The sequence below is a fragment of the Coregonus lavaretus genome, assembly GCF_964263955.1.
Source record: "Coregonus lavaretus genome assembly, chromosome: 3".
Classification (NCBI taxonomy): domain Eukaryota; kingdom Metazoa; phylum Chordata; class Actinopteri; order Salmoniformes; family Salmonidae; genus Coregonus; species Coregonus lavaretus.
Window position 1 is genome coordinate 12463198 of NC_139990.1, and position 13415 is coordinate 12476612.

At 45.0% G+C, this 13415-nt stretch overlaps 1 protein-coding gene across 1 annotated transcript in view; it reads right to left on the minus strand.

Annotated features, from left to right (window-relative positions):
- Nucleotides 1-13415, minus strand: part of adcy2b (adenylate cyclase 2b (brain)) — a gene marked incomplete at its 5' end in the record, with an annotated part of 129015 nt that overhangs the window by 17581 nt on the left and 98019 nt on the right. Inside the window, 4 exons of the mRNA XM_084158700.1 lie at nucleotides 2606-2690; nucleotides 3557-3741; nucleotides 12342-12458; nucleotides 12723-12863. Of these exons, the coding sequence (XP_084014826.1) occupies nucleotides 2606-2690; nucleotides 3557-3741; nucleotides 12342-12458; nucleotides 12723-12863 (528 nt within the window). The remainder of the gene's footprint in view (nucleotides 1-2605; nucleotides 2691-3556; nucleotides 3742-12341; nucleotides 12459-12722; nucleotides 12864-13415) is intronic.

Consider the following 13415-nt stretch of genomic DNA (forward strand, 5'->3'; position numbering starts at 1 on the left):
AGAGTCAGGGCGTGACAGTACCCCACCCCTCCCCAAAGGTGCGGACTCCAACCGCGCCACATAAACCTAACAGGGTAGGGGCCGGGTGGGCATTCCGCCTCGGAGGCGGATCCGGCTCCGGGTGTGACCACCACTTACTCTCCACCTCCCCGTTGCGCCCCTGGTCTGGTCTGGACCTCGGCGCGCTGCTTCCCCTCTCCTTCCTCCCACGACATACCAAGCCCTGTCTGGACCCTGGTGTGGGGAACCCCGAACCTGGAGAGGGGCTGACGTCTGGGTCTGGACTGGAACCGCTGACTGGAGCTGGACCCGACGACGGTGGATCGAACTGCTCTGGCTCCGGAGTGGAGCCGCTGACCGGAGCTGGATCAGGCACCGGTGGAGCGGACTACTCTGGCTCCGGAGTGGAGCCGCTGACCGTAGCTGGACTGGACCCCGGTGGAGCGGATTGCTCTGGCTCCGGAGTGGAGCAGCTGACCGGTGCCGGACCAGGCACCGGTGGAACAGGTACGGGCCGTGCCGGACTGGACACACGCACCACTGGCTTGGTGCGGGGAGCAGGAACGGGCCGGACCTGGCTGATGACGCACACCCCTGGCTTGGTGCGGGGAGCAGGAACGGGCCGGACTGGGCTGACGACGCGCACCACTGGCTTGGTGCGGGGAGCAGGAACGGGCCGTACCGGACTGGCGACGCGCACCACTGGCCTGGTGCGGGGAGCAGGAACAGGCCGGACCGGGCTGGCGACGCGCACCACAGGCTTGATGCGGGGAACAGGAACAGGCCGGACCGGGCTGGCGACGCGCACCACTGGCTTGGTGCGAGGGACAGGAACAGGCCGGACCGGGCTGGCGACGCGCACCACAGGCTTGATTCGGGGAACAGGAACAGGCCGGACCGGGCTGGCGACGCTTAGCACTGGCTTGGTGTGAGGGACAGGAACAGGCCGGACCGGGCTGGCGACACGCACCACTTGATTGGTGCGACTGCTGCCTAACCAGCTCCTCTCGCCGTGCCTCTACACTTTCCTTCTGGTCCCTCTGAACCAATGACCCCCTTAATCTGGCGGCCTCCTCTGCTAAACAGCTGAGCCACTCTATCGCGGCCTCCTGCTGCCTAGTCGTCCACGGCGTGAGGCCCCATAAATGTTTTTGGGGATTGTCTCTCCCCCGTGATCATGGCCTCCATCCCTCTTGCCAGACTCTCGCTCATCTCCTCCCAAGTCCATCCTCTCTCCTCGTCACGCTGCTTGATCCAGGATTGGTGGGATCTTCTGTCACGATCGTTTATGAACGAGAAGGACCAAGGCGCAGCGTGATATGCATTCATATTTATTAACGACTAAACACACGACAAAACAACAAACGAAACGTGAAGTCCAAGGTAGCATACAAACAACATACCTTACACGGAACAAGATCCCACAACTAACAGGTGCCAAAAGGCTGCCTAAGTATGGTCCCCAATCAGAGACAACGAGCTACAGCTGCCTCTGATTGGGAACCACCCCGGCCAACATAGATCTACACATTCTAGATCTAAAACATAGAACACAACATAGCAAACACAACACAGAAAATACACACCCTGACTCAACAAATACAAGTCCTCAGAGTCAGGGCGTGACAGCTGAGGACTGGGGTAAAGTCATTTTCTCAGATGAATCCCCTTTCGATTGTTTGGGGCATCCGGAAAACACCTTGTCCGAAGAAGACAAGGTGAGCGCTACAATCAGTCCTGTGTCATGCCAACAGTAAAGCATCCTGAGACCATTCATGTGTGGGGTTGCTTCTCAGCCAAGGGAGTGGGCTCACTCATAATTTTGCCTAAGAACACAGTCATGAATAAAGAATGGTACCAACACATCCTCTGAGAGCAACTTCTCCCAACCATCCAAGAACAGATTGGTGACGAACAATGCCTTTTCCAGCATGATGGAGCACCTTGCCATAAGGCAAAAGTGATAACTAAGTGGCTCGGGGAACAAAACATCGACATTTTGGGTCCATGGCCAGGAAACTCCCCAGACCTTAATCCCATTGAGAATTTGTGGTCAATCCTCAAGAGGCGGGTGGACAAACAAAAACCCACAAATTCTGACAAACTCCAAGCATTGATTATGCAAGAATGGGCTGCCATCAGTCAGGATGTGGCCCAGAAGTTAATTGACAGCATGCCAGGGCGGATTGCAGAGGTCTTGAAAAAGAAGGGTCAACATTGCAAATATTGACTCTTTGCATAAACTTAATGTAATTGTCAATAAAAGCCTTTGACACTTATGGAATGCTTGTAATTATACTTCAGTATACCATAGTAACATCTGACAAAAATATCTAAAAACACTGAAGCAGCAAACTTTGTGAAGACCAATACTTGTGTCATTCTCAAAACTTTTGACCACGACTGTACAACACCCTCCCTCTCGCTGTCTCTCTCTCTCTCGCTCTGTCCTACATCTGTGTGAATTACTGAGTTCTATTTTCACCTGCTACCATTGAATCAGGCAAAAGTCAGTTGTTATATAGTCAGTACATAGCTAGCACATAGATATTACATAGTTACTAGATATTTAGTACATGGTCCATAGCTATAACAGGTACTGTACCTGTCGTGCTAACACCAGTAGAGTGATGAAGAAGATGAAGAGAGAAACAGAACCCATCGTCTTCAGATCCTTTAGAATGCCTGGCCTGAGGAGAGAGGGATGTGGAGAGAGAAAAAGAGAGATGAAAGAAAGAAATACAAAAACAATTAAAGTGTTTCACCAGCTGAAAGCTCAACTTTCTATCGATGTAATAACGTGATCGGTCTCAGGAGTGAATCCTCTCTCTCTCTCTCTCTCTCTCTCTCTCTCTCTCTCTCTCTCTCTCTCTCTCTCTCTCTCTCTCTCTCTCTCTCTCTCTCTCTCTCTCTCTCTCTCTCTCTCTCTCTCTCTCTCTCTCTCTCTCTCTCTCTCTCTCTCTCTCTCTCTCTCTCTCTCTCTCTCTCTCTCTCTCTCTCTCTCTCTCTCTCTCTCTCTCTCTCTCTCTCTCTCTCTCTCTCTCTCTCTCTCCTCTCTCTCTCTTCTCTCTCTCTCTCTCTCTCTCTCTCTCTCTCAAATAAATTCCACTCTATGAAGACAAAACCAATATCATAGAACCTGTCAGTCATGATCCGAACAACAATTACCCCAGCAACCAAGTTCTATTTCATAGCGACAACTTTTGATTGACAGTTGAGAGAAATATCGCTTTGACAGACATTCCCTAATTACTCTGTCGGTGGCTCTGAGTCATGGCCTATTATTGCATAGATCACAGTAAGGGAAGAAACAGTGTTAGCAGTATGTGTGTGTGTGTTTGTTGGTGTGGGTGTGTGTGAATGTGTGTGGGTGAGTGGGTGGGTGGGTTTCTGTGTGCTTGTGTGTGCATGTGTGTGTGCATGTATGTCTGTGGATTCTACCCTATATATTATATCAGGGCCGAAGGAAGGGAACATTGTGTAAATACCAGGGTTTTCATAAAAGGAAAGCTGTCTCTCTAACCTGTTGAGTGTGTGTGCATGTGTGTGTGTGCACCTGTCCAGTGTCCGTGTGCTGTAGAGTGTAGTACTGTATCCGTCCAGCAGGTGTGCGTGCGTCTGGAGGATGATGATGTTGTAGATCACCACGGCAACTAGCATGACAACCATCTTCAGCTCGTAGTTGATCCTCAGGAACACAGAACATGACACCAGACCCAGGATACAACAGTAGATAAAATACTACAGAGAGAGAGAAGGGGGGAGAGAGAACGAGCGAGAGAGGAAAGGAGAGAAGGAGGGCGGAAGTGAGAGAGAGAGAGAAAGGGGGAGAGAGAGAAAGAGAGAGAGAGAGGTGGGAAAGGGTGGAAGGGAGAAAGAAGAGGGGAAAGAAGGGATGTGAAGTCAATAAGAGACTGAGAGATGTTATATCCAATCTTTGGAGATGATATACAGTGCCGTCAGAAAATATTCACAAAATCACAGCACCAATAGAGAAGGGGTGACACTCCTCCCGCTCCATGCTAAGCCAGCTGGATGGCGGGGGTGCGTCATCCAGCAAAAACGTAACAGCACGGAGGTTAGCGGCCCAATAGTAAAATATAAAATTTGGGAGAGACAATCCTCCTTCCATCTTGGATTTACATAGGTGTTTTTTACCTATCCTGTGTGTTTTATAATCCCAGATGAAAGGATTGATAATAGAGTCCAGTTGTTTATGAAAGGATTTAGGTATGAATACTGGGATGTTCTGGTATAGGTAGAGCAGTTGTGGGAGGAAGACCATTTTAATGGCATTAATTCTTCCGAGCAGAGAAATTGGGAGAGTTCTCCAAAATGGTATGTTTGCCTTGAGATTTTGCATCAGAGAAGGGAAATTCTCTTTAAATAGTAAGGAGTATTGTTTGGTAACTACAATTCCAAGGTAGATACATTTTTCTGAAGATAACTTAACTGGAAGATGTTCTAGCCAGGAGGTGTTTTGCAACCGTATGGCCATTAATTCACTCTTGTTCCAATTTATTCTGTATCCCGAGAAGGTACCAAACAAATTAATCACCTCAAGAATAGCTGGAATACTAGCTTGGGGTTCTGTTACATAGAGGAGAATATCATCTGCGTATAGGGACATCTTATTTAGAGTATCTTTAGTATTATAGCCATGTATTGCTGAATGAGATCTGATCGCTTGAGCGAGAGGTTCAATAATTAGGGCGAAGAGCATAGGCGACAGCGCACAACCCTGCCTTGTCCCTCTGTGAAGGTTAAATCGGGGCGACAGTGATTGGTTAGTGAGTATTCTCGCACAGGGGTTCCTATATAAAAGCTGGATCCAATTTATGAACCCATCTCCAATATTACATTTCTGTAGGACCTTGAATAGATAGGGCCACTCAACTTGGTCAAAGGCCTTTTCGGCGTCAAGAGATATAACGGCAAGGTCCACGTTAGGTAACCTCTGAGAATACATAATGTTGAAGAGGCGCCTGAGATTGAAGAATGAGTTTCTGTTAGGGATAAAGCCGGTCTGGTCCGAATGGACCAATTTGCCAATTAAAGTGCTAAGCCTGTTAGCCAGAGTTTTTGCTAAAATCTTTTGGTCTGTATTAAGGAGGGATATTGGTCTGTATGACCCTACCTCTTCCGGATCTTTACCCTGCTTATGTATAACTGTAATAAACGCCTCATAATACCCCATAATGTCAATGTGGAATTATGATTTTAGAAATTCTTACAAATTAATTAAAAATGAAAAGCTGAAATGTCTTGAGTCAATAAATATTCAACATCTTTGTTATGGCAAGCCTAAATAAGTTCAGGAGTATGTGCTTAACAAGTCACATAATAAGCTGCATGGACTCACTCTGTGTGCAATAATAGTGTTTAACGTGATTTTTGAATGACTACCTCATCTCTGTACCCCACACATACAATTATCTGTAAGGTCCCTCAGTCAAGCAGTGAATTTCAAACACAGATTCAACCACAACGAAAAGGGAGGTTTTCCAATGGCTCGCAAAGAAGGACACCTATTGGTACATGGGTAAAAAAAAAAAAAAGCTGACATTAAATATCCCTTGGAGCATGGTGAAGTTATTCATTACACCTTGGATGATGTATCAATACACCCTGTCACTATAAAGATACAGGCGTCCTTCCTAAATCAGTTGCCGGAGAGGAAGAAAACCGAGGCCAATGGTGACTTTAAAACAGTTACAGAGTTTAATGGCTGTGATAGGAGAAAACTGAGGATGGATCAACAACATTGTAGTTACTCCACAATACTAACCCAAATGACAGAGTGAAAAGAAGGAAGCCTGTACAGAATACACATATTCCAAAACATGCATCCCGTTTGCAATAAGGCAGTAACGTAAAATTGCAAAAAATGTGACTAAGAAATGTCATGAATACAAAGCGTTATGTTTGGGGCCAATCCAACACAACACATCACTGAGTACCACTCTTCATATTTTCAAGCATGGTGGTGGCTGCATCATGTTATGGGTATGCTTGTCATCGGCAAGGACTAGGGAGTTTTTTAGGATAAAAATAAAAACTTGTTCAGTCTGCTTTCCAACAGACACTGGGAGACAAATTCACCTTTCAGCAGGACAATAACCTAAAACAAGGCCAAATATACACTGGAGTTGCTTTCCAAAATGACATTGAATATCCCTGAGTGGCCTAGTTACAGTTTTGACTTAAATCGGCTTGAAAATCTATGGCAAGACCTGACAATGGCTGTCTAGCAATTATCAACAACCAACTTGACAAAGCTTGAATAACTTTAAAAATAATAATGTGCAATTATTGTACAATCCAGGTGTACAAAGCTCTTAGAGACTTACTCAGAAAGACACACAGCTATAATCGCTGCCAAAGGTGATTCTAACATGCATTGACTCAGGGTTGTGGATACTTACAGTTCAAGTCGGAAGTTTACATACACCTTAGCCAAATACATTTAAACTCAGTTTTTCACAATTCCTGACATTTAACCCTAGTAACAATTCCCTGTTCTACGTCAGTTAGGATCACCACTTTATTTTAAGAATGTGAAATGTCAGAATAATAGTAGAGAGAATGATTTATTTAAGCTTTTATTTATTTAATCACATTCCCAGTGGGTCAGAAGTTTACATACACTCAATTAGTATTTGGTAGCAATGCCTTTAAATTGTTTAACTTGGGTCAAATGTTTCGGGTAGTCTTCCACAAGCTTCCCACAATAAGTTGGGTGAATCTTGGCCCATTCCTCCTGACAGAGCTGGTGTAACTGAGTCAGGTTAGTAGGCCTCCTTGCTCGCACATGCTTTTTCAGTTCTGCCCACACATTTTCTATAGGATTGAGGTCAGGGCTTTGTGATGGCCACTCCAATACCTTGACTTTGTCTTCCTTAAGCCATTTTGCCACAACTTTGGAAGTATGCTTGGGGTCATTGTCCATTTGGAAGACCCATTTGCGACCAAGCTTTAACTTCCTGTTGCTTCAATATATCCACATAATTTTCCTTCCTCATGATGCCATCTATTTTGTGAAGTGCACCAGTCCCTCCTGCAGCAAAGCACCCCCACAGCATGATGCTGCCACCCCTGTGCTTCACGGTTGGGATGGTTTTCTTCGGCTTGCAAGAATCCCCCTTTTTCTTGCAAACATAACAATGGTCATTATGGCCAAACAGTTCTCTTTTTGTTTCATCAGACCAGAGGACATTTTTCCAAAAAGTATGATCTTTGTCCCCATGTGCAGTTGCAAACCGTAGTCTGGCTTTTTTATGGCGGTTTTGGAGCAGTGGCTTCTTCCTTGCTGAGCGGCCTTTCAGGTTATGTCGATATAGGACTCCTTTTACTGTGGATATAGATACTTTTGTACCTGTTTCCTCCAGCATCTTCACAAGGTCCTTTGCTGTTGTTCTGGGATTGATATGCACTATTCGCACCAAAGTACGTTCATCTCTAGGAGACAGAACGCGTCTCTTTCCTGTGCGGTATGACGGCTGCGTGGTCCCATGGTGTTTATACTTGCATACTACTGTTTGTGCAGATGAATGTGGTACCTTCAGGCGTTTGGAAATTGCTCCCAAGGATGAACCAGACTTGTGGAGGTCTACAAATGTTTTTCTGAGGTCTTGCCTGATTTCTTTTGATTTTCCCATGATGTCAAGCAAAGAGGCACTGAGTTTGAAGGTAGGCGTTGAAATACATCCACAGGTACACCTCCAATTGACTCAAATGATGTCAATTAGCCTATCAGAAGCTTGTAAAGCCATGACATCATTTTCTGGAATTTTCCAAGCAGTTTAAAGGCACAGTCAACTCAGTGTATGTAAACTTCTGACCCACTGGAATTGTGATACAGTGAATTATAAGTGAAATAATCTGTCTGTAAACAATTGTTGGAAAAATTACTTGTGTCATGCACAAAGTAGATGTCCTAACCGACTTGCCAAAACTATAGTTTGTTAACAAGAAATTTGTGGAGTGGTTGAAAAACGAGTTTTAATGACTCCAACCTAAGTGTATGTAAACTTCCGACTTCAACTGTATGTAAATGGGATATTTCTGTATTTCATTTTAAATACATTTGCAGTTTGTCATTATGGGTTATTCTGTGTAGATAGGTGAGAAAATATATATTTAATCCATTTTGAATTCAGGCTGTAACACAACAACATGTGGAATAAGTCAAGGGGTATGAATACTTTTTAAAGGCACTGTAGAGAGATGGAGAGAGTCAAACAGCAGACTAGACTCTACTTTATGAGTCTACATTAGCAAGCCATAACAACAGTTCCTCCCAAAAATGTCCAGTCAACATTTCCCCCCCAAAACTATCATCATATATGCCTATAAAAAATGTAATGTGGCTCTTGATGTGCTGAGTATCACTTCACTGAATGGTCTTTGGCCAGGGAGTATTATGGTCCATTAAGGCCAACACAGGGTAATGGATCAGAACAAGTTACTGTATGATGAACTAGAGGAAGGAGGGTAAAATAAATAAATAAATAAATAAATAGGTCATTTAGCAGACGCTCTTATCCAGAGCGACTTACAGGAGCAATTAGGGTTAAGTGCCTTGCTCAAGGGCACATCGACAAATTTTTCACCTAGTCGGCTTGGGGATTAGAACCAGCGACCTTTCGGTTACTGGTACAACGCTCTTAACCACTAAGCTACCTGTAGGAAGGAAGGAAGGAAGGAAGGAAGGAAGGAAGGAAGGAAGGAAGGAAGGAAGGAAGGAAGGAAGGAAGGAAGGAAGGAAGGAAGGAAGGAAGGAAGGAAGGAAGGAAGGAAGGAAGGAAGGAGAGTCAGCAATATAGATGGAAAGAAAGAAAGTATATGGTATAACTGAATATGTGGAGAGCAGTGAATCAGGACTACCTATTACTGGCTGACGTATAGAAGGTCCCTATTCAATAGGGTAAACACCATTCATTTAGAAGATAGGAGAAATGGGTCCGGGCTATTAGCAAAGAGAGGTGACTAAGTGAAAAGAAAAGAGAGAGAAAAAAGAAAGGAATATTACTGATGCAGAAAATAGAGGGAATTGGCTGCCAGTCAAGACTAATGGTGAAGAGAGGTGTGTGAATGAAAGCCTGAACTAGAAGTGGGGGCCACATTAAATCAGATTGCAGGCTGTGAATAGCCACAGGGGCACATGCATGAGACGTGAAAAGTGGACAACCACAATTATTCAAAAGAAATGGGTCCAGAATATAAAGAAAAACTATTTATAAAATAGGGGAATGAGATTGTGTTGGACACTATGGAGGAGGGTAATGATGTGTAAGATATTATTGTTAACTATTAGATAAAGATGTACACAGAGGGTGAAAAATGTAAATGAAAACTGTGTATGAAAATGGACTGGATCTGTTCATACATTTTTTCAGTTCGCTTATGAGTTCCTTGAGGTGTAAAATGTCAGTAATGAGCCTATCAAGCCCTATTCACCAAGGCTGTTCTCTAGTGCTGATAACAAACACTAAATCGATACTAAATCTCAGGAGGACAGAGTTTTTGTTTCTAACAGACAGAGATCATCTTGCCTCAGACGTAGCTAGGAGTGAGTGATTATGTAAGCTGTGTGTGAAGTGTGTGAAGCAAGCAGGAAACCTAGGGCTTTCGTGCGAGTAATTCAAATGCAATTGAGGGAAAAACACAGTTGCGACAGCACACCAGATGCGAGCCAGTTTCCCATGAACTTTAACTATTTTGGACTATTGAGATGAAGGAGAGGAGACAAGGAGAGGAAGCCACTTTAGACAATTGAGAGACTATCCAAGTCAACAGCCGGGCCACTTCTAGAGCCCTCTCAGTGCCACCAAACACATTGATAGCAGCACAGTGTCTCTCAGTTCTCTGTCAGCTGTTGTAAGCCTGCTGTGAAAACACACTGAGTAGATCAACAGTCTACAGTCTACAGTCACACACAAACGGATTGATTGTGATTGATGTAACGCAACGTTTATGATAGACAATGTAAACAAACATTACTTTTGTGGCCCTGGTTAAAGAAATATGAGCGTTGACTTAAAATCATTCACAAAGGAGTGACTTTTCTGTTATGAACTAATAAACACAGAATGCTAGTGACGAACACTCTAACTTCATGAAATCCAATATTGGAACCATGGAATAATCCCCAAAATTCAGACTCTTCCTGAAAGGAAAGCTAAAACAAGTATTATAAATATTTCAAACCCAGGTCTGACCCAGAGGAGATGTCAGTAGCGTAGCACAAATGTAGAAAATAGTAAAAATAAAGAAAAACCCTTGAATGAGTAGGTGTGTCCAAACTTTTGACTGGTAGTGTATATTTTCTAGGGGGGGGGGGGGGGGGGGGGACAGCTAACTTCCTGCAATTCTACACATTTAGCCATGAGGCTGAGAGAAAATGCTGCTGTTTTATAGCTAATCTCATGCTATTCTACACATTTTGCCATGAGGCGGAGAGAAAATGCTGCTGTTTTATAGTTAATCTCATGATATTCTACACATTTTGCCATGAGGCTGAGTGAACAAATTACATTTTTAAAGCTAATTAAAGTTCAAATATAGGTTTGTTTACTATGATAAAGGCACTGGAGTATGAGCTGTCTTGTTTGCTAAATGAACAAATGAAGTAAGCAGTAGCATGGTGCATATAGCCATTGAAGCACAGTTACATATCCCATTGGGCACAGACGTCAATTCAACGTCTATTCCACGTTGGTTCAATGTCATTTCATTGAAATGATGTGGAAACAACGTTGATTCAACCAGTGTGTGCCCAGCGGGATGGCTCAATGCGGTCACATTCGTGGCTTATTAGGGTGTGGCTTTCAGTTAGTTCTTTTTGGAGACCCATCCCATGAGAGTGAATGTCATTCCAGTTCATCTGAATGTCATTGCAGCGCACTGCTTGCTATGAATTATGTTTTCAATAATGTCCCATGCACCGACGACGTCACCCACACAGTGACCATACATACATACCCCAACCAGAAGTGATGGATTACAGGCAACATTCGTACTGAGCTAAAGGCTAGAGCTGCCGCTTTTAAGGAGCGGGACACTAATCCGGACGCATATAAGAAATCTCGCTACGACCTCCGACGAGCCATCAAACAGGCAAAGCGTCAATACAGGACTAAGATCGAATCCTACTATGCCGGCTCTGATGCTTGACGGATGTGGCAGGGCTTGATAACTATCACGGATTACAAAGGGAAACCCAGCCGCGAGCTACCAAGTGACGCGAGCCTACCAGACGAGCAAAATGGCTTCTATGCTCGCTTCGAGGCAAGCAACACTGAACCATGCATGAGAGCACCAGCTGTTCCAGACGACTGTGTGATCTCGCTCTCCGCAGATGTTGTGACTAAGACCTTTAAACAGGTTAACATTCGCAAGGCCGCGGGGCCAGACGGAATACCAGGACATGCGCTGACTTGCATGTCTTTACTGACATTTTCAACATATCCCTGACCCGGTCTGTAATACCAACTTGTTTCAAGCAGACCACCATAGTCCCCGTGCCCAAGAACACCAAGGTAACCTGCCTAAATGACTATCGCCCCTTAGCATTCACATATATAGCCATGAAATGCTTTGAAAGGCTGGTCATGGCTCACATCAACACCATCATCCCAGACACCCTGGACCTACTCCAATTCACATACCGCCCCAGATCAAAATCAAATCAAATCAAGATGACGCAATCTCTATTGCACTCCACACTGCCCTCACCCATCTGGACAAAAGGAATACCTATGTAAGAATGCAGTTCATTGACTACAGCTCAGCATTCAACACCATAGTCCCCTCCAAGCTCATCACCAAGCTCAGGACCCTGGGACTGAACACCTCCCTCTGCAACTGGATCCTGGACTGCCTGACGGGCCTCCCCCAGGTGGTGGGGGTAGGCAACAACACATCCGCCACTCTGACCATCAACACAGGGGCCCCTCAGGGGTGTGTGCTTAGTCCCCTCCTGTACTCCCTGTTCACCTACGACTGCGTAGCCGCGCATGACTCCAACACCATCATCAAATTTGCTGTCGACACGACAGTACTGGTACTCCCTGTATATAGCCATGTTATTTTTCCTCCTTATTGTTATTCCTTATTCACTGTGTATTTATTATCTTTATCTATAAAAGGAGCCGAAAGTTCATTTCACTGTTAGTCTACACCTGTTGTTTACGAAGCATGTGACAAATAAAATGTGACTGATTTGACTGACAAGTACATTGTTTTAAACACTTTTTAAATATTTTTTTTATCTGATTGGGTGGGCCTGGCTCCCCTGTGGGTGGCCCACCTGTGCCTACACGGCTGGTAGATGTACTCACAGGTAAGTAGAACTTATTTCCATCTGTGAGGTGGGCAGGGCTGTGGGAGTTGAGCATGCTGTCATTGGTCAGGTTCATGGTAGGGGGTGTGGTCAAAACCTCATCCTCCAGGAAGAACTGGAAAGAGGTTTAGAGGAGAGGAGAAAGAAGAGAGGAGAAGAGAAGTTTTAGCCACACTAGGCTGTATTCCAGTGTGATCTACCAGTGGAATGACATTCATTACCTTGCAAGTACCATTTTGATGGCTATAACGGCAGACTCGCCTGCCAGTTTTGCCTGCCACATCCTCTACACACGCGCACACACACACACACACACACACACACACACACACACACACTGACAAGTTCAACCAGTAACACCAGTAAGTTGGTTCCTCACCATGTTGAACACAGCCATGACCAGTATAAGAGCGGTGGTTGTCATGGTGATGACCAAACGGAGCCAGGGTTTGTTGGCGATGATGATGCGTGAGGAAGTAGGGAGCCAGGGGAGAGAGCACCACGATCCTTTACCTCCCTGCTGAGAGAGACAGAGAGAGAGGGAGGAAGGAAGGGAGGGAGAGAGAGAGAGAGGGAAGGAGAGAGAGGGGGACAGAGAGACAAGCAGGGGGACAGGGAAAAAGAGAGAGTGAGAGTCAGATCAGAATAGTGAGTAAAACCTTAAATAGAGAGAGAGAGACCAGAGACAGAGAGACCAGAGAAAGAGAGACCAGAGAAAGAGAGAGAAGGCTAGGGACAGTCCAGTTTTGCCATTGTGCAACGTGAGGAGAAGCCATGAAATGGAAGGCTATGGGGGACAAGAACAAGAACAAACAACAGCTGCAGTAACAGATCTTAAAGAACGGTGCTGCAATGGCTAGCTACCATTTTACGGGCTCCTGACCAACTCTGCAATTTTATGTGTTTTTTTTGCGCTGATCTTAATTGTACGTAAAGTTTACGCCATTGTTTTCTATGACCGAAAAGAGCATCTGGACATCAGAACAGTGATCACTAACCTGGATTTGGATGAAGATTTCTACTTCAATCAGTCGGAGGTGTAGGACAGACTGCTCACCCTGGACCAGGCCCT